This window comes from Neofelis nebulosa, chromosome 5 (assembly GCF_028018385.1).
Source record: "Neofelis nebulosa isolate mNeoNeb1 chromosome 5, mNeoNeb1.pri, whole genome shotgun sequence".
In the NCBI taxonomy this organism is placed as follows: Eukaryota; Metazoa; Chordata; class Mammalia; order Carnivora; family Felidae; genus Neofelis; species Neofelis nebulosa.
The window spans coordinates 26,727,696-26,749,899 of NC_080786.1; the positions used below are offsets into that span (position 1 = coordinate 26,727,696).

At 39.4% G+C, this 22,204-nt stretch overlaps 1 protein-coding gene across 2 annotated transcripts in view; it reads left to right on the forward strand.

Annotated features, from left to right (window-relative positions):
- Positions 1-21,772, forward strand: part of COL6A5 (collagen type VI alpha 5 chain) — a 129,385-nt gene extending 107,613 nt beyond the window's left edge. The window contains exons 37-40 of one of the 2 annotated variants that reach the window (XM_058729866.1): positions 11,660-12,349; positions 13,699-13,795; positions 14,533-14,777; positions 20,938-21,772. In XM_058729866.1, coding sequence (XP_058585849.1) covers positions 11,660-12,349; positions 13,699-13,795; positions 14,533-14,777; positions 20,938-20,957 — 1,052 coding nt within the window. In that variant the 3' untranslated portion in view covers positions 20,958-21,772. The remainder of the gene's footprint in view (positions 1-11,659; positions 12,350-13,698; positions 13,796-14,532; positions 14,778-20,937) is intronic. The other variant, XM_058729867.1, reaches the window with a different exon arrangement.
- The last annotated feature ends 432 nt before the right edge of the window (positions 21,773-22,204 follow it).

The window sequence follows — 22,204 nt, forward strand, 5'->3', positions numbered from 1 at the left end:
AGTATGAGCAGGGGAGGGGCAGAGAGAGAGAGAGAGAGAGAGAGAGAGAGAGAGAAAACAAATCTAAAGCAGGCTCCAGGCCCTAGCTGTCAGCACAGAGTCTGATGCGGGGCTCGAACCCATGAACTGTGAGATCATGACCTGAGCCAAAGTCGGATGCCTAACCAACTAAGTCACCCAGGCGCGCCTGTTGCCATTTTTAACAACCATTGTTCAGTAATATTAGAAAGACTTTTCATTTGGTTTTCCAGATGTTGGAGAACTGAGATACTTGTAGCCAGCGGAGGGTCCATTTTGGCTGAACAAACAATTGTACATGGCTCTAGTAGGAAAAAATGTAGATTGTTAGTTGCCCCTCCCCACTTCATTTCTCCTGGAATGGGTTGAAGTGTAGTGGGAGCTCTGTGGAGGATATTGTCATGTTGTGGTGCCTGCAAACAGTGTGAGTGTCAGACCTAAGGATAATATATATATTTTAACCTTTAAAATAAGTCTGAGTTTCAGATCATAATTGTTGTCTAGGGACTTTGTGCTATTTTCTTTTTTTCCCTTCCTCCCTCCCTTCCTTCAGTCCTTCCTTCCTTCCCTTTCTTTTCTTCCCTTTCCTTCCTTCTCTTTCCTTCCTTTCTTCCTCCCTCCCTCCTTCCCTCCTTCTCTTTCTTTCATCATCTTTAGCCAGTTGCAAAAACCTGCTGAGAACTCTGTATATAATGTGCTGTCCCCGGAAAGTACATTGTGGTTCAGATACTGTATTCAGTTGCTAAGAGATGAGCTTTGATTAGTTTCAGATGTATGGCACAAAGGAAAGGTTGATAACTTGCATAAGCACCTCCATATGCTGTGCTTATTACTCATTTGTAATGAGATGCTGATGGCTGATTTTCCTGCTCTTGGACTGAGAGTCTTGGGGGAAAGTGGGAATCTGAACTGTTTAAGAAATGTATAGTTTCCAGAGTCCCGTGCACTGGCAGTGAGTTGTGTATCTTTCACAGGAAGCATAATCACCATCTCTCTACCTGTGCCCATCCCTTTGCTTCTTACCACCTGCTCTGATTTCCAAGTTTGCCTTCAATTCCATCACCTTTCCTGGCCCTCTCCAGTCCTTATCAGCAGCTAAAGAACAGTCTGTATCAGAATCACCTGTAAGTCCTTCCTAAACACAGATTGCTAAACCCTCCTCAGAACGACTGCTTTATATTTAGGGGTTTGAGTGGTGAAGAAGGGCTACGGGCTTGAAAACCACTGATGATTTTGGTATGTCCTCAAGTTTGAGATCCACTATCCCAGGGATTCTCAAAGGGTGGTGCCTAAACCAGCAGCATGAGCAGTCCCTGGAAACTCGTTAGAAATGCAGCTTCTCAGCATTCATCCTAGACCCACTAAGTCAGAAACTCTGGGGCTGGGGTTCAGCAATCTGAGTTTTCACCAGCAGCACAGGAGACTCTTACACAGGTTGTGTCTTCAGAACTACTGCTTACCCTACCACTTTGGGGTCCCGGATTTGCTTTACGTTCTCAATGGAGCCGAAAGCAATTGAATGTCTAGTAGTATCACAGAACAGAAGTGGGAGTCCCGTTTCTGAAGGATTCCAGGTGAACTGCATTACGGTTTTATTTTATTCATCTAAGACCACTGAACAGTCATCCCTCCCTCTCTCCGTCTAACATCTAACGAAAACGCTTTTTAAGATCTAAATATATGGAGATAATGTAGAGATAATAGCATGCATTTTGACCACAACATCTGCCATATAAAAATTCTTTGGAAAATTCAGTCCTTCCTAATTATGTGCCAATGAAATACATGAGTTCTTTGGAATTATGTAATGAAAAATGGGTGGTTTAATTCTAAGCATCTTGCGAGTGTTGACCCACTGGTAAGCATAGCACTTTCATCAAGTATGCTCTGTTGACCAATGTTTAAGATACAGTCTACTTTCAAGATTAAAGGACAGGATAATTTGTAATGAAACATTAAATATTAGCCCAAATTTGGCCTAGGGTTCGCTCATAGCTTTAAGGGGTCTCAGGCCATAGGATAACTTCAACTGATGTTCTTTTCAATGAATTTCATCTGGTGATGAGAAGCAACACTTCTCCCTTTCAGCTAATCTGGTATCGCGCTTAAGGGATTTTGCAGTCTTTGTTTTACATTTTTTATTTTTCTAACTTTAATCTGTTTCCAATCTACAAATCAGCTTTTTTTTCTTTTTTTTTTTAAGCCAATATGTCTTTTGACTTCGACTCAGTCACAGGGTATTAGAGCTGAAAAGGTATTTAGTGATGACCTCTTGCAAATTCACCTAAGGGCAATTGCGCTCTACCTGCCCCAGGAGACTTACTGCAATGTCTGGAGATGATTTTTGTTGTCACAACTGGAGAGTGCTACTAACATCTAATGGGTAGAGGCCATGGATGTTGCTAAACATCCTACAATGCCCAGAATTCCCCCTCCCAACAAAGAATTATCCAGTCAAACTGTCAATAGTGGGAGAAACCCTGTTTTAGAAGAAACTTCGTACTCCCAAGGTCATTCAGGAAGATTCAAAATAGGGACTCACAATCCCTACACTCTTAGACTCTCAAAATTCTGCTGATTTTTAAAAAATTATAAAAGTACAAAATTTGAATGTTGAGAACCTCAAATAATTTAGTAAGCAGCTATTTGTAGTGTAGAATATATTCTTTGGTTTTTCCATAGCATATAGGTTTACATAGTTTCATTCAATTGGATATTCTGTTTTCCATGTAATATGTCATATTTTTTACATATTGCTGTAGGCTTCACACTGATTTTTCTGTATCCTCATAATGTTGCTTTCAATGAGTGAATTTATTTATCTCTTGTTGAACACTTACCTTCTAATTTTTGCTGTCATGTACTGAACTTGAATATGTTATCTTGACTTCTGCTAAATTTAAATCTGTGCTGGAATTAAATGCAGCAGAATTGGCTTCTGAGTCCCCTATGGAACACCAGTGGAGTGTCCTACTTTCATATCAGTGTACATTCTAAAAAGGAGGTCAGTAATAACATTGTGGTCATACCTGAATTTTATTTTATTTTTTTAAATGTTTGTTTGAGAGAGAGTGGGAGAGAGCATGTGCGAATGAGGAGAGGGGCAGAGAGAGAGAGAGGGAGAGAGAGCATCCCAAGCAGGCTCTGCACTGTCAGCGTGGAGCCCGATAAAGGCTCAATCCCATGAACCGTGAGATCATGACCTGGGCTGAAATCGAGAATATGACACTTAACCAACTGAGCCACCCAGGAGCCCCTGAATTTTAATGCTTCATGAACTCTTTAGGAAGTCTCACCCATCTTGATGTTCTTTGGGGGAATCAACTGAGTTTCCTGATCCGCTTAAGACATTAAGACGACCAGTTTTGGTTGTCTTCCTTGAAGGTTTTGCAGGTGGGCAAAACTAATGTGAACTGATGGTTCAAGGTGTGTGGACTCTTTGAATTCAGATGCACATGACGGTTGCTTCTGTATGTCTCAAGCAATTATTTACTGCAAGTGATAAAGCAATGCTCTAGAGCACGACTGACATTTTTTTATGTGGACTCTTTCTTAAGGAATAAAACGTGGCTGCTTGGAGTAGTAATTGGGTCATAGTGACGGTGGTGGTGGTAGAAATGGTGTTGGCATCTCCACCATAGAGATGGTGGCGGTAGAGGTGAAGGCAGTGGCGGTGAAGGTGTTAGCTGTTGCTGCTGGTGGGGTAGAGGTGTGTAGTGGGGATGTTGGCGACAGTGACATTGTTGATGGCAGAGATGGAGGTAAGGGTATGAGACTTGGGTGGTGATGGTCAGGACGGTGATACTGGTATTGGTGGGGAGGTGATGGGGGTGGAGGTGATAGTGACAGCCCCCGCTGAGGGCTTAACTATATGAAAGCACTAAGCACTTATGCTTATGTGATTATTCAGATGGCCTTTCATGGAGCAAACATGTATTTGGCTCCTGTTCTGAGTTAAGCCCTGAGCTAGTCTCTTTGGGGGGGTTAGAGAGCTTTTGTTTTGTTTTGTTTTAAAGACTCAGAGGCCCGGTCTTCAAGGAGCTTGTGGTCTTCAAGGATACTTGTGGTCAGAAAGTATTCAGTTTGATTAAAAGTGCAAATGGGATGCTTGGGTTATTCCATGCAGTACGATTCTCAAAGCACTGTGGGCACTCTCTCACTTGACGATTGAATAATGCGTGAGGAATAACCATAACCACAGAAGCTACTGCTTACTTAGCGCAACTGTGTGCCAGGCACAATGCTAAGCACATTACATACATGATTTCATTTAACCTGTACCAAAAAGCCTATCATTTTTATTATTATTACATTGTGTGCTTTACAGATGAGGATATTTAACATGCAAAAGTTAAGAACTTCAAGCCAAGCCACAGAGCTTTAAGTGGTAGGGCCAGGATTCAAACCCATGCCCGCTTACTTTTATCGGTGTGTTCCCTGTTGCTTGCCGATGGCATTGTCTGCATTTACAGATGAAGAAATATATCCAGTTGCCAAATTTGAGAAGAAGTTCAATCACATCATCATTTGGGAGACTTATTTCTAAGTCATTTTGGTAGTGCCATTTTATTTTAAAAATTTAATTTTATTTAAAAAAAATTCCTACTTATAAACTCATCCAGAGGCACTCAGGCCAGAATAAATTGATTTCATAAACTGTTTATAAACTCATTCAGAGGCCAGAGCGCAGAATAACACCATGAAGACTAAAATGCCAGATCTGGGTGGTTTGGGTCTAAATAATTCCTAAGGCACGCATCACTTTTTCTCAGTATGCTGGTACCTTCTGCAGACTATTGTTTCAGAGCATGAAGCGACAGCAAGAGTGAGTCTTTCAGACTAAGTGCCACCTAGAAGAGTCTACACCAAGAAAGGTATTTATTCTAAGTCTTTGGGGGCAAAGGATGAAATCTATTTTAAGACCATCCCTTCTACTTATTCAGGCAGATGGGGAAGAGAGGACCTCATACAACAAAACAAGAGAATTTTTAATGTGTCTGGTTTTTTCTTTGGTGTAAAATCATGACACATAGTCACACATACTCTTGAGCCTCCCTCCCTTGCTTCCCCAGCTTAGAGCTTGGCCAGTGACCTCAGCAGACAGGAGGGAGGACAGGCCAGGGGTGGCACCTGGTTTTTTACATTTTTTTTAATGCTTATTTATTTTTGAGAGGGAGAGACAGAGTGCGAGCAGGGGAGGGTTGGAGAGAGAGGAAGACACAGAATCCGAAGCAGGCTCCAGGCTCCGAGCTGTCAGCACAGAACCCGACATGGGACTCGAACACACGAACCATGAGATCACGACCTGAGCCGAAGTTGGATGCTTAACTGACTGAGCCACCCAGGCACCCCAAGGGGTGGCATTTTTAAATGGAAAGGTACATAAATTATTGCCAACTCCTCCATAGTTAAGCATTCATAAACACAACAGAATGTATTGTGTTCTCATTTCTGAGAGCACACATATGTACGCATGTGCAAGCTGTGTTCCACTAACACTAGTTGACTATGCATGTTTTCTTATGGAAATTCTGATTTGTGAAATATAGTAACATGGGAAGGATTTTCAGATGCCTGGGACTTTTCCATTTGTTTATTTCCCTCTAAAAATTGTATTTGTGGAGTATTCGGTATATGTTAGGCACAGTACAAGCTTTATCTAATTCTCTAAAAAACCTTATAAGGTTATGGTTTATTATTACTGTTTTTAAGTAATGAAACTGAGATACGGAGGGTCACAGAGGTAACAAATGGCAGAGACAGGACTCAAACCGCAAAGGTTCTACTCATAACCACTGTCGTATGATACCTAGAGAAGACAAAATTGCAAATTTTATTTAATTCATCTAGTTGCCTACTTTTGGAAGAAAACTTTCTCTAGTGGCTTCAGTCAGAAGGAATAGCAGTTGACCAAGAACCTCATTCTTCAGATCAGGTCCCAGGGCCTTTAGCGAGGTGGTTCATGTGTCCCTTAATGTGTCTGCAGTGTTCTTATGTCTGATGACCAGTTCTGAAGGAGTTACATGAGTGGGGCTCAAATCCTGCCTCTTCCCCTTAGAGGCTGTCATTTCTTGGCCAAGTCATTTACTCGCTCCAAGCCTCCGCTTGCTCATCTGCAGAAAGGGAATAATGATAATTCTACCCTCATAGTGCCTTGTGGAAGGTTAAATGAGAGAAGGCATGCGTAGAGCTGAGCACAAGACCTAAAGTGAACTGAACGCTCAATTAAATACTCAGAAGGTGGGAAAGCAGCAAAGAACACATTGCTAACCTCCTGGGAAGTCTGACAAAACAAGGTTAACTTGAACCTCTCAGCCACAGCTCATGTGGACAGAAATATGCACATAAGGTAGTCTCAGTTGTACATGTGGCTTGCCTGTGGAGAACATATGGTTCATTTTGTCCCCTGGACAGAGGGCCAGATCACTGGATAACTCATGCATATCCTGAGGTTTCTCACGAAGACCATGAAAAGCAGTATAGCTACTTCACAGCATACTTAATCCCATTCCAAATGGCGCAGGTCCTGAATTTTCTCCCTTCTCTCTGGATTCCCTTTCCACCCCCACTTCTCCCTAAAGTTACTGGAGCACATATGGTGTTATGGCTTACATGTTGGCCAGAGTTAGGCTAATCTCTGGGGGCGCTTCCCTGGAAACCTAACTGGATCCTTCATTCCTTCCAAGCCTCCTCCACAATAAAGTGAGCCAGCCCTTCCTCTTCTGCCATTCTGAGGAAATTCTTCCATAGACTTGAAGATGGGAATTTGGCTTCTTGACATTTCCAGAAAATACACAGCATTGCCATGAGCTCTGGGTATATTGTATCCACACTCCTGCCAGGTTTTCTTGAGGGAAAATATTTTTGAAGGCTCACTCTCCCTAAGTAAAATAAATTTAAACTCAAAGTAGAAAAATCATTCTTTATGTTTGACAAATTTAGAGTTTTTTAACCGTAAGCATCCACTTTTAGCTTCTTGAGTCTCATGCTATTCCTGTAAATAGAAAGAGAGCCTAGGGGCGCCTGGGTGGCTCAGTCAGTTGAGCATCAGACTTCGGCTCAGGTCATGATCTCACGGTTCGTGAGCTCGAATTCCGCGTCAGGCTCTGTGCTGACAGCTCAGAGCCTGGAGCCTGCTTCTGATTCTGTGTCCCCTTCTCTCTCCACCCCACCCCTGCTTGTGCTCTGTCTCTCTCTGTCTTTCAAAAATGAATAAACATAAAAAAAATTTTTAGAAAGACAGCCTATTTTTATCGATTTTGTAGGTGAAAATACACCCCATTAGAAATTAATGCTGCTGGGTACTTTGGAAAAGGATTGAGATTTTGTTCAGTTATAAAGAGAAAATTGGAAAAAACAGTAATCTTTTTGATATGAGCACGTGTGAAAAAATATTTCACTAACATAAGTCAGCCCTCTTCCTCTGTCAAAACATTTGTGAAATACTTTTCCTCGTGCTTTGATAAAGTGTGTTGATTGACCTTTATAAGGAAGCCAGAATGCTTTAGTTGGAAAACAAAGATACTGATGACAGAGCAGGTGGTGGTTAGTTAACTCCAGGACGGTAAACTTCAACATGACAAAAATGACTATTTAACTGACCTTCACAGTTGCTAATACACTATAGCCAAGAACTCTAGAAGTGTTTTTGGTGGTGATGTTTTAGGGCTAAAGTGTGCTACATAGCAGTCACAGCGAGGAAGAATATAAAATAAATGCTTTTGTCTACACTTTAATAGTTTCATTAGAGACCTTTATCTTGATAAAAAATTCTAAGAAGAATTTAAAACTAGGTTCCTGGTGGGGAATGGGAGGCCCACAAGTTTTATACATACTTGTGAAATACAAAATCCTATTCAGTTACTACAAGTGTATTGATAAAGGAAGAATCTGGTATATAAATGATGAATTCTTAGTCCTTTTGTGAAAAGGAAGAGAACATAGGAACATCTCAAACAAAATGGCCAGTTCTTATCTATTTTATATATATATATATATGTATATATATATACTTTATATTTATATTTATATTTATATTTATATCTCTACACACACACACACCCCAATAGTTTTCAGGACACTAGACATCAGGAATTAAAAGATTGATCCCTGAGAGGCAGAAGCAAATGAGGTAAACCCTATGCTCCAGCTTACTGCCATGGTGCAGAAAGGAGGAATTCAAGTGGAGCCCAAATGCACTCCTAGAGATGAGGAGGCAGAGCTGAGAACCCAGGGAGACCAAGATGGTAAGAGTTCCCAGGACAGAATACCAGAGAGGAGAGAGCTTCAAAGAGCGAGAATTCCAGAGATCTGCAGAGGGTCCCCTTAATTATTCAGCAGAATGGTGACGGTACATGCATATGAAGAAATGCCCTAAGCCTGGGGGAAGAACCATCAGAAAAGATTACAGAATAGTGCCAGTTGTTCACAGAGGGCCAGGAACAATGCTTTTTCCTGCCAGCAAGCCTAGAAAAACTCCTAATTCATAGAGTATTAGGGGAGAAAACTCAGGGAGGTCTTGTCTCAGTAGTGGGGAGTAATTAGCTTTAAATTAAGCACTGCTCTAGATTTGCCACCTAAACCATAATAGCACGACCCAAAAGGATCAAACCGTTTTCATGTAACATGAATATTTATAGGAAAACAAAAGTATTCCATATCAAAAAAAGGAGCATTTCACAATATCTGGCACAAAAAGAAGCATGAAAGGCATGACCATAATCAAGAACATAATCACTCTTAAAACGAAGTGGAACTGACACAGATATTAGAATTAGCAAAGATATCAAAATAGTTATTATAACTATATTCCATATGTGAAAAAGTTAAGTAGAGATGTGCAAGATACAAGAAAAAGATTCAAATAGAATATGTAGAGATAAAAAGTTGCAATGTCTAGGATGAGCAATACACTGGATGGGATTAATAGCAAATCAGATTTGGTAAAAAAAAAAAAAATATATCAATAAACTTAAAGACATGGCAATAGAAATTATCCAAAATAAAACTAAAGGAGAGAAAAGATTTTTTAAAAGTGAAAAGAACATCAGAGTTTCAATACCCTTTCTCAATAATTGGTAGGAATATCAGCAGGGATACAGTAGTCTTGAGCAACCTTAGTAACTAACCTCACCTAATGGATATTAATAGAATACTCCAGACAACAACAAAATTCACATTCTTTTCAATACACATGAAACACTCACCAAGATAGTCCGTACTGTGGGCCATAAAGCAATTCTCAAAAGTTTAAGAGATTGAAGTCATGCCAAATATATTCTCTGGCCAAAACAGAATTAAATTAAAAATCAATGGCAGAAAGATCTTCAAAAAATCCTCAAGTGTTTGGAAACTAAGTGAAACACTTCTAAATAATCCATGATCAAAGAAGAAATCAGAAAGGAAATTAGAAAGTATTTTGAAATGAGTGAAAATAAAATCACAATATACCAGAATTTGTGAGATTCCACTAACACAATACTTATAAGATCATCTATAGCATTAAATACTTACATTGGTAGAGAAGAAAGTTTTCAGAACAATGACTTCAAATTTCACCTCAAGAAATCAGCAAAGAAAGAACCCAGGGTAAGCAGAAGAAAAAAGGAAGTAATAAAATTAAAGTGGAACTCAATGAAATAGAAAAGAGAAAATCAGTGAAACCAAAAAGGTTTTTCTTTGAGAACGTCAATAAAATTGGGTGACTGTCAGCTTTGCTGACGGCTCAGAGCCTGGAGCCTGCTTCAGATTCTGTGTCTCCCTCTCTCTTTGCCCTTCCCCACTCGTGCTCTGTTTCTCTCTCAAAAATAAACAAACATTAAAATTTTTTTAAGAAAATGATAAACTGACCAGGAAAAAAGAAAAGACACTATTAAATCAGGAATGAGAGAGTAAACATAGTCTACACATATTAAAAGGATAGTCAGAGAATATGATAAATAATATTTTGCCTCTAAAGTAGCTTAGGTGAAATAGACAGATTGATTTCTTGCGATTTTCACAAATTACCAGAGCTCATTCAAGAAGTAATCTAAGTAGCCCTAAACCTATTAAAGAAATTGATTTGTAGTTCAAAATTTCCCATATAGAAGCCAAAATAACTTCACTGGTAAATTCAACAAAACGTTTACGAAAGAAATAATACTAATTCTACACAAACTCTTACAGAAAATTAAAGAGGGAGAAATTCTTTTCCAGCTCATTCTTTGAGGCCAGATTACCATGATAGCAAAACCAGACAAAGGCATTATGTGAAAATGAAAGTACATGCCAATATTCCTCATAAACATAGATGTAAAATTCAAAACAAAATTTTAAGTAAATCAAATCCAATAATATTAACTTGATTGTTGTAATCATTACACAAGGTATAGTGTTATTAAAATACCACATTGTAAACCTTACCATTTATGTATAATTTTTATTTGTCAAAAAAATCCAACAATAGATAAAAAGGTAATGTGTAGCTTACCCCAGCAATTCAGTTATTTGAACATATAAACATCTAATGGAGCCTTTGCCCTGTTAATAACATTATCTATCATGGTGGTTTTTGCATTCTATTTCTATTATCAAGTTTTTATGACATTAATACAGGTTAATTGATTCATTTGCGAGGATTGTTGTGAGGAGTAAATAAAGTAATAAATAGAAAGCTTTAATAATGCAATTGAGCACAAATGGGGATCAATAAATTTTTGCCTGTTAGAAATCTACTTCTTGCTTGATTAGGTTCATAGACACACTTCTTTCATGGTAAAAAGAATATTGGCTACCTACTTCCTGTCTTTCTAAGCTGGGATTTCCTGTTGTGGCTTCACCAACCAGCCACTATCCCCATGGTTGTAGACGTGGTTTTATGATCCCTTAGGCTTAGATCAGTGCTTCTTGAAGTGCTGATCTGCAGCAAGATAAGACATTAGCATCAGAATATAAATCAAGGCACTGTTTCTCCATTGAGAAAGTCTTGCTACAAAAAAAAAAAAAAAAAAAAAAAAGAAGGAGTCGGCTGAACTAAACAGTATACTTAGTAATTAGATGACTTACAACATGGCGTGAGCTCCTTATTTTGTCATGGGCCAATAAACTGTAGACTGGCACTTAACCAACATCTTAGAGTATTTAATGTCTTACAAAGAGTTTGGATTCTAAAATCAGCATTTATACTTGCTCTCATGACATCACACTATGGCACATATTTTGAACATGTATCTAATGGTCCAAGTGTTTGTGACATCAGTAAATGTGATTTTGACATATATAGTTTAAGGGTCACTGCGTAATAATTAGATCTCATGCAAATTTTGTGATCATGTAGAGTGCACTAAAAATAGTTATATGTTTCTCATCTTGGATATGAAAATAGCTAGAGGATCAGTCAAAGATCTTTTTGACAGAGATCTGAGATGGGCTAGCAAACGTTTCTTTTCACATGACGGCCCCTGTTGAATGCCCAGTGGTTTCCCATGCAATGTGTGGAAAATGCATCTGAGAACAAGTACTGTAATTGATTAATGATGTCTGCCATGGGTGTGGGAATGAAGCATGGCAAAAATCCCATGATGTGTATTGGCCATCCTTGGCTAGGAGCTCCAAGTTTAGCCTTCTACTAAAAAGAATGACTTGAGCTATTCTATTGCAGGACATGAAAACCATGGCAGAAAAGAAGAACCAGGTCTTACTTATGAACCTGGAGATACCTCTCTTCAAGAATATTACATGGATGTGGCTTTCCTCATAGATTCTTCCCAAAGAATAGGAAATGAGGAGTTTCAGGAAGTGAAAACTTTTCTAATCTCAGTGCTTGATTACTTTCACATTGCCCCAGACCCACTGACCTCCATGTTAGGAGACAGAGTGGCAGTCCTGAGCTACTCTCCTCCAGGCTATATGCCCAACAGTGAAGAATGCCCTGTCTACCTGGAATTTGATTTGGTTACTTATAACAGTATATACCAAATGAAACATCATCTCCAAGACTCTTTTCAACAGCTCAATGGAGATGTTTTTATCGGCCATGCCCTGCAGTGGACAATTGACAATGTCTTTGTAGGAACCCCCAACCTGAGGAAAAACAAAGTTATCTTTGTTATATCTGCTGGAGAAACCAACCCCTTAGACAAGGAAGTCTTAAGAAATGTATCTCTGAGAGCCAAGTGTCAGGGCTACTCCATATTTGTGTTTTCCTTTGGCTCTGTATACAACGACAAGGAATTAGAAGAATTAGCCAGCCACCCACTGGATCATCACTTAGTCCAGCTTGGCCGAACCCACAAGCCAGATTTGAACTATATCACCAAGTTTGTCAAGCCATTTGTTCATTTAATCAGACGTAAGTCATTAAACCTTTTCTCTTCTATTGCTTTTGCAATGGATTTGATGTCTCTGTGTACAATCCACCAGTTGACATAGTAATATACTCCTTACTTCAGTGGAGAGTGGTAGAGTCTAAGGTGGGAGTAGGGGTGAGAAAACCAGAGAAAAATATCAGGTCTTACTGACCTTGAACTCTACTGCTGCACTGGCAAAGTCTTAGCCAGAAAAATCCCCGTATAGGTAAAAAGTGTCTCTTAACCCTAATCTGTTTAATATGTACTTGGTACTATGTGCCAAATTCTTTAAATGGATTATATCATTTAATTCTCAGTTCAGCCCTCAAAGGAAAGTATTAGTATCCCCATTTTACATGTGAGCATACTAAGTAAGGTTCAGAGACATTAAATAAATTGCTCAAAAGTTCACAGTTTAATAGTTGGTGAATTCTAGACTCAGCCCCAGGCATTCTGACCCCAGAGCCATCCGTGTTCCTGTTCATTAAACTACATTTCAGCTCCTATACCCTTAAGGAAGGACACTGCTGTAATCAGTAATATCTCACTACCACCACCCTCCATCTACTCCAAGGACTTCTGTTCTATCTTTCACTATAAATTACCTTTGGCTATGACTTTAATTCTTTTCAGCCATGGGAAGGAATCTCTTCTAGAGCCTCTGTCCCAGACAGTTGGCTCAGGCATAGCCAGGCAGGGGCTTAAGGGTGTCTTTTTATAGTGACAGTGACTGCCCCAGCCTCTGTCCATGTGTTGCAATTTTAGACATGGGCATAGCAGTATACCCAAGAGCTTGTAGCATCAAGCCAATCCTGGCCTGGGTTGGGATTAGGGGTGAGGCAGAGGCCACCTTGCGTAGTTATCTGCAGCTCCTGCAAATTTACCAGGAAATGACAGAGATGCAGATTTTCCGCCACTCGCAAAGCCGCAGGGCTCATGTAACCCTTAGGAATCTTGGAATTCAGGATTTATATATAGTAGCATTAAAAAAAAAATGATGCCTTCTTCCAACCCCAAGGTAAATAGGGCAGACCATTTCAATAGCTCAAGGTGTCTTCTGGAGAGATCTTCCTGTTAAAGGGAAAGAAACAGATGTTAGAAGGGGTTGAGAAATATCCTTGAATCACATCACAAGCCTGTGGCATACAGAGCTTAAGAATTTTTTACTGAATCACTGCTGTATCTCATTGACTTTACCAATGAGACATTGCAATGTCAGAGGGTGTCTGCTTTGCTGAGTCCCTTATAAAATTAATTTGATCTTGAAAACATCACAAGAAAAGATGAACTGACTTTGGGCAATAGAATACAGAAGGGTAAAATTTAGATTAACCAGCCACTCTTTCTCCAGGTGCCATCAACAAATATCCCCCTGCAGATCTGATAGCCAAGTGTGTTAACATCACCTCTCCCAACCCAGAGACCGTTGGCTCAGGAAACACTGTATTGTGAGTTGACAAAATCACAGTTTGGGTAATACTACAGCTGGAAACAGTCCTAATGAAAATAACTTGACAGGAATGGTGTTTGAGTTTTCAGGATGCAAGTTTGGCTGTCAGATGTAGCAGGGTGTGTGTGTGTGTGCGCGCACGCATTTGAGATACTCCTGGTTTGTGATGGCTGCACAGATCTAGGGTTCATAGCACATAGAATGTGAACCATATTAGAAAGAACCATGTTCGCATTTCTGTTGCTTTTATGAAAAAAACCAGAGGCTCTTATCAATACCTTATATAACACCACACTAATATTGAGTACTGTCAAAACAGACAACTTATAATATCAAAGGTTAGCTGTAGCAATTTTAGAGCAGAAGAAAAACACAAAAGAAAAAATTTCAAAGCAACAAAAACATTTGCCATTCAAAAAACAGAACCCATATGAAAACTGGTAGGAAGGATTCTTTTAAGTTTGATTTTACAAAGTACAACCCTAAGTACTCAATAAAAATTCAGTCATGAAAATAATATTGCTTTGGAGTCCTAAACCCCTGACACAACATTCTGATTTCTCTTTGGAATATTAAAAAATTGTCCCTGAGTCAGATTTCATCCATAAACTGCATTTGGACTGTTCTAATCACATGCATAAAATTGATTGCTGTTATATGTCTGCCTGTATTTACATTTAATTCTGCAAGGGGCTTGGCTAATGTGTTTTTCATCTCTTTTCTCTGTCACCTCAGCCTTATTCCTGGGGTGTATGAAATAGAGACAGGAAACAGTGAGCTGGTTGATGAATTTGGTTCCCAGGAGCAGCATTCCTTTGTATTAGGGAACAATCCTAGTAATGGTTCTGGGACCACTACTGATTTGATCCAGAAGTTATACATGCTTTTTTCAACTGGAGAACTGATGATGAATGATAAGGAAGAGGCACATGCAGAAGAAATGCCAGCTCTAGCAGATGGTAAACGACAGGATAAAAAAGGTAACCTTGGGTACAATAGAATCGAAGACCCTGAAGAACCTTTGTTTGGATTTTCCCCTAGTGGACAATGAGCAAGGACGAGCAAGGAGAACTCACTGGGACAGATGGAGATGACAAGATAGAGGACCCTATCATCTGGGGCTGCAGGGGGTTCCCCAAATGAGGAGGCAAACCAGATAAAACTCCAGAAAGGCAAAAAGAAAAAAAAAGGAGTCAATGGTGTTGACAAAACCAGAACTAGAAGTCGATGTAAATACTTGGTGTCGGGTCAGGGAATGGAGACAGGAGGGGTGAGAACAAAGACCACACAGGTCCTTGGTAGGCAAGCAGATCCCCACATCCTTGTGCAAAGTAGGGGTGGGGAGGACCTATACAATGAGCCTCTAGTGTTTGAGGGTCTGCCATCTCCCATAGCACCCTGGGCTTGCCTGCTCTGAGATGTGGGCTTCTAGCTCAGCCCCAGCCCCCGTGGTGCCTAGAATGCACAAGGCTGTTGTGGTTCTGAGATCTCTTTGGAGGCTGAGGGCAGATTCTTAGGCTATGTGAGGAGATGGTTCTGGACCTACAGCTAAAGAAAACATGGGAGATGACGAACAGGAAGCTATAGTAGGCTCTAGGGCAGCTTTTCAGCTGCTATTTTGCCGTGTACCAAAACTGTATAGGAAATTACTTTAAAATAAATCTTCTTTGGTATCTGTGAAAACTGAAACTTTACATATCCTATGACCAGCAGTTTTGCTCTCATGTATATGCACAACAGAAAAATATATATTCACCAGAAGTCATGTACTAGAATGTTCATAACAGCATTCTTTGTAGTAGCCCAACAGCAGATATGATAAATAAATTTTGGTATGATTATGCAATGAAATACCATATGGGTATGCAGTAATGTACAATGCTATATATGTATGTGGTACAAATGGATACTTCATATATACATCTACACTATATGTATTAGATACGGGTATAACTGTAAGCATAGCTAATGTATAGATATTGAACAAAATCAGCAAAGTGATGGAAAATAAGAGCGATGAGAGTAGAAGAAATACAGAAAAATATAGAAAGGGGAGAGAAAGGTAAGAAAAGAAAAATCAAATATAAATACAATGAAATATCTAGTTCCAGTCAAGATGGACTAAGCCCATACTGCCCCTCTCTCCCACTGACTACAACTGAAAACTATGGAAAAAATACAAAAACTAACCACCCGAGATCTCTGAAAGGTAACAAAAAGCAGATATATTGTGAAGGGGCGTGAGTTTACCATTTTCTTTTCTGTTTTCTTTTGTGGTTTTGTGCTCAGGGCAGACCCAGTCCTGGAACTGTGTGATGGCAGTGGGGCAGGAGGCTAAAACTCAGTAGAACCCCCATATTTCTGGGCAGAAGAACTAGGAAAAAGGGCCCTCGTTTGTCAGACTTGGTGGAAGAAATCCCCATTTCCCCCCTTTCTTCTCATGGTTTTGCTCTGAAGTGGGCACAATTCGGAGCTGAGTGAAAGGCTAGCTAGCTAAAATTAAAGAGAAACCCTGTTTTTCTGGGCAGAGGAACTAGGAAGATAGGCCCTGTTGGCCAGCATGTGGGGGTAGCCCCAGAGGCAAGACAACTGGAGAAGGGGATCCTCTAATTCTAATTATGGGAGCTGCATAAGCCCTGGGCTCTCACCTAAGCTGTGTGCGAATGGAAAGACCCAGAATAGGATGGTGAAGGCTTTGGGCACTAAACTGAGGTTGGAACCACTGCCCACAGAAGGTGAGATAGCACTTCCACTGTGAACCTACCAGGTTGATTGCCCACTGACAAAAAAACAATTCTACAGAGAATTATAACAATACTTCAAGTCTATACAACATAATATTTAAAGTGTTCTGGACAAAATCCAAAATTAGGCAACATACAGTGACCAGGAGATGTGAACGATTCTGAGAGGAAAAGACAACCAATAGACAAAGCCATTAAATTAGCAGCTATGATAACTATGCTCCATGAAGTAAAGGCAAGCAACTTGAAATGAACAGAAATAACATTCTCAGCAGAAACATAGAAATAATTTAAAAAAGGAACCAAAAGGACATTTTAGAAGTAAAAAAAATATACAGTGTCTGAAATTTAAAAACAAGCTCACTGAATGGGCTCCAAAGCAGAAGGAAGATGACAAAGAAAGGAATCAGTAAACTTGAAGATAGACTAATTATGTAATCTGAAAGAGAGTTTTTAAAATTAACAGAGCCTTGGAGACTTATAGAACAATATCAAAAGGCCTAATATTTGTTTCACTGGCATTCTAGAAGTAGAAAGAGATGAAAGTTAGATTTATTCAGATTTATTCAGAAAAAAATATATTTGAGGAGATAAATCAATACTGTTACAGATATTGAGCCTAAATTAGTCTTCTTTAATGGGAGTCTTCTGACTAGACATTAATAGGTAATTAGAAAAAAATAATTTTCCTATAAAACGTTGATAAGTAGGTATCATTTTTGCAGGACTTCTCAGTGCCTTTAATGGGTTCATCTTCATTGTGATTCTGAGAGAGGGGCTACAGTCAAACCACTATGACCACAAAATCTTGTAACAGCATCTTTTTGGGCTAATATTTTATAGAAACCACTTTGGGAAATAGTAGTTGAAAGAGTGAATCCAGGGATCATTGAATTGGGACATGGGTTTGACTCCTATTTCTGCAATTACTAGTCATGTAATCTTAGGCACATTATTCTGTCTCTCTGAGCTTCCATTTCCCTTTCTGTAAAATGGACATAATAATAGAGCATACATCATAGGCTAATGTGATCGCTATATGAATGTAAAGTGCTTCGAACAGCACTTTGTATGGAATGAAAGCTTAACACATATTAGCTATTATTTAAGATATTGATGATGATGATAATGACAGTGATGATGACAAATCGCATTAGAGTTGATGGTCATGGTGGTAAGAATGTCAGACTGGGAATGAGGCGACCCAGATGCTAATTTTGGTTCTGTCACCAGCTAGCTTTACGATCTCAAATGGTCACCAGATTGCCTTGGTCTTCAACTTTCCTATTGTGTATGAGGAGCTTGGTCAAGGCCAGTGTTTTTCATACTGGGGGCTCCTGGGGTCACACAAAGACTTCCCAGTGCATGGGTTTCTGAGAACTACTCTTAAAGGACTCTCTACTGAGAATGTCTCTATCTGAGGAATCATGGAGGGTCTCCTTTCCTGCCCCCCCTTTACAAATACCACCCCCCCACACACACACACACCTCACACAAGAAATGGAATATTTCTCAACCATTCTTTTTAAAGATTTTATTTTTAAGTAATCTCTACACCCAATGTCGGACTCAAACTCACAACCCCAAGATGAAGAGTCACATGTTCTTCTGACTGAGCCAGCCAGGGGCCCCTTTCTCAGCCATTCTGAATCTGATTATGTGCTTTGCCCAGATGTAAACCCTGCTAGGGAGGCATGGGATAGGGGGTGGGTGTCAAACAAGGAGTCAAAATACTGGATCTATAGGCTTCCTTGAAGCCACATAGGGCTTCATGTCTTTCCCATCTTGTATGTGTTTCTGTTAAGGAAAATGCATGTTGCTAGAAAAGAGGTATTTGAAGTCATGTTCGGATGTTCTGAATTCAGGTATACTCTAAATGGAGGATGGTAGGAGTGATGATAAGTTTCATTTAGTAATCTGGCCTCTTCCATTTCCCAAATCTTGGCAGAAGATGCATCTCTTCTTTGATTAATTAATTAATTAATTAATTATTTTTTTAATGTTTATTTATTTTTGAGAGAGACGCGTAGAGCGTGAGCAAGGGAGGGGCAGAGAGAGAGGGAGACAGAATCAGAAGCAGGCTCCAGGCTCCAAGCTGTCGGCACAGAGCCCAACCCGGGGCTCAAACTCACAAACTGCGATATCATGACCTGAGCTCAAGGGCTCAAACTCACAAACTGCGATATCATGACCTGAGCTCAAGTCGGAAGCTTAACTCGCTGAGCCACCCAGAGGCCCCAAAAGATGCATCGCTTCTAAGTGAGAAATCTGTGAGAACAAAGCAAAGAGTCTATACATGAAATATTGATGGAGACCAAGCATTGTTTCATTGGGCCAAAAAAATCGTAGCCTTAATCATTTACCTATGAATGGAATCATAAATGAGACATCATCACACAATGAGGTGTTGATTGGTTTTACTGTAAGGACCACTTCTGCCAATTAGGCTATCTGGGGATATGTCCCATAAAGTGAAGGAGCTAAGTTGGAGCTTCAAAATTCTGAAGAAAAAATATATAAAACAGATTGTAATAAATATTATTATTTTATCAAAAAATATAGTAATAGGATACATGGCAAGTGTGCTTAATTTAACAATATTCGAATTTTCCAGCCATATTTTAGTTTCTCAAGTTAAACACCATACCCATAAATGAAAGAGTAACTGGTATTATTAATAGCCATTTGATAAGTTTAGTGAAGCGTTTTGGGGTACATTTTCCGGAAGTGAGAAAACGTCATTCAGTGACTGGGTAACATTCCTTTGTAAAACCTCTTGAAAGATGATGGGGTCATTTTGGACACATAACTCAGAAACAATTCAAAGAACTATTTGCTATTGCTCTAATAAAATTCAAAACCCATCTGTGTAAACTATTTATCAGTGCTTAAATCTACAATAGTAAATATTAATAGAATTAATATTAGACGTTGCCTCACTCTGACAATAAATTGTGGTAGCAGTAAGTAAAAATGATAGGGAAAAACTATGCCTCTCAATAAGAAATGCATGTCCAATAAAATTTTTACTTTTTTTATGATAAAATTACCAAAATTTGAATATATATGCTGTTTTGATAAGTTGTGATGGTAATCCATCAGAAAAAAAAAATGTTAACACATAGAAGCTTATAGCCATATAAAATGAAAAATGTGCATTTAAATATATTTTTTGCTGCAGAGGATTATTGTTAGGCAGACAATAAAAGGTTTTAAAGCATATAAATATGTTACAGTTAAATGAAATTCTATGGGGGAAGTGCAATGGAAATACATGTTTAAGGAGAAAATTAAACACTACATAATATCTGACTTTTAACTGTGAACATGTTTACATGCATTTTAAATAGATAATGGTGTATCAAATGACTGTGATATTTAGAGTCTATATGGTAAGTTAAAAGAAAAATGTGGCAGTTTTATTTTTAAATATCAGTTTTTATGATATGTCACAAATTATACATCCTTTTCTAATACCTCAAATCCTAATGAAAAAATAATTAGATGTTAACTTTAAAATATGCAAGGCAAGAGTACATGATTGTTTTCCTTTGAGGTGGGTGTGTAAGCAAGTGTGTGAAGACAAGTAGGTGGGATCATCTCTCATATCCTGCCTTGGGCCAGGTTCCCCGGAGCTGACCCCCGGGTGAGGATTGGCATGCATGTGATTTATTGAGATAGCACTCACTGACAGGAGAAGCGGAAAGGGAATGGAGGAAGCAAACTGGGAAAGAGTGGGAGACAAACAAGGGTGTCATCTCGGGCCAAGTACCGTAGAGCACTTGGTCTTTGCAGGCGCTCCGGCACGTTGAGTTAATGCTGCAGAGCATCCTGACCTGAAACAAAGAAGTTGGGCTTTCTTACTCCCTCCTGGATCATTGACTGGCCAAGGGTTGTCTTGGGAAGGGCTTTAAGCTCCAAGGTACTCATGCTGCATGTGATTAAAGCCATTCCAGTGGCTGGACAGCAGCCCTCCTAAGATGCTGGAAGCAAAAGCTCACATGGGGGTGGTCGGGAAGGAGGGGGAAAGAGGGATGGGAGGGGAAGGAATGTTGTCCTCCAAGTCAATGCTAAAAAAGATCAGAAGGATTCTGGGCACAGTCCTAGCTCTGCACATTCCTTCTAGCCCTGAATCCATGATACCAGCCACTGAATGTGCTGAGTGTGGCATTTCAGATGATGAACGCACCAGCATTTTCCTAGGAGGAAGCCTATCTATAGTTCTACTTATATGTTGCTCATTTGTATCCATTATCACATTGCCCTTTTATTTTGACTACCGAAAATGGCAAAACAACGTGTGCTCATTTCATATGTGGCAAAAGAAGAGTCGAGAGGAACATTTTAAACAAATCCACTGACATTAAGAGCGAATTCATATTTTTATGTTTTGCAGATGGTGAGGCCCCAAGATGATCAGAGCAGGAAAGGAAGACAGCTCCATTGGCAATGTGTGATTCCACGTGGTGCTAACTAGAAACTGTAAATCATCTGCTGGAAGGAGAATGGTGAGCGGCAGGAATTTCTCATGAAACCAATCAGCTAATGACGTGCTAAACTTGTTCTGTTTCGAATCTGAGAGGGAGACTTTTCGGAGTGAAGACATCAACGAGCAGTACTGAGAAACTAGGAATGACTTCATTTCCTCCACGAATGGGGACAACCGACCAGGAAGAGTTAACTGAAGTTTTTCTTTGACAGCTCTCGTACGGTTCGGGCAGCACTTCTGACGCTCTATCTGCCTAAAGACTTTTATTTTCATCACGTCTGCATCTCAAGTTGGACTGCTGAGTAAAAAGCGGACTTAGAATTTACTAGGAGTGTCTTCTCTCTCTTCATAGAACTAGAAACCCACGTCCATCCTTCCGATTTCGTGCCACCCTCATGACCTGAGCGCCCTGTAAAAGCTACCTGGCAGGCTGCTACCACCATAGTCAAAGCCTGCTCTTTACCAGAACATTTAGAAAAGAATGGAATTCGTGAGAAAGAAAAAGAAAAGAATGGAACTTGTGAGAAAGAAAAAAAGTGAGATGAGGCTAATTTTGTGAGTGGTTGTTTTGTGCTGTGATCATTTGTTTTACATTTTAGCATGCTTTGCTTTGTATGTACTTGATTTTTGCTGGGAAAAACAATTGGGAAACACATGAATATTCTATATGATCAGAGCTGTTCTTGGGAATTACAATGGAGCAAGAGACAAGTTCTAAAATAAAAGCAAGTCTGATCCGGAAGCTTGTTCTGTTCATTTTTATTTACCTGTAGGCTAACTCAGACCCATTGGAAGAGCAGTACAGGATTAGACATGTTTGGAAAATGTATATATAATGTAAAATAAGCCAGTAGTGAATTCATTTTTTAAAATCTTTCAGTTTGATCAAGGCAACTAGTAATTGCCAAGTGAGTATATTTTGTATATTTTAAAAGTAACTATGTTAATAGGGTGATCCCATTGGCAATTTTGTACTTTTCCCACATAATTTTCCTTAACAGTACTCTTGTTGTCGAATAATTTTCAAACAATCCAACCAATTCTAGGCTGCTGAAAATTTTAAAGTAGCCACACATTGGTCTCTGGGAAGTTCTAAAGCAAACTCGACTCTTCGGTAAACTAAAGTTCTGCTTTTCCCTAAGAATCCTGATCTGTGCATGTGTCTATAAAGGCA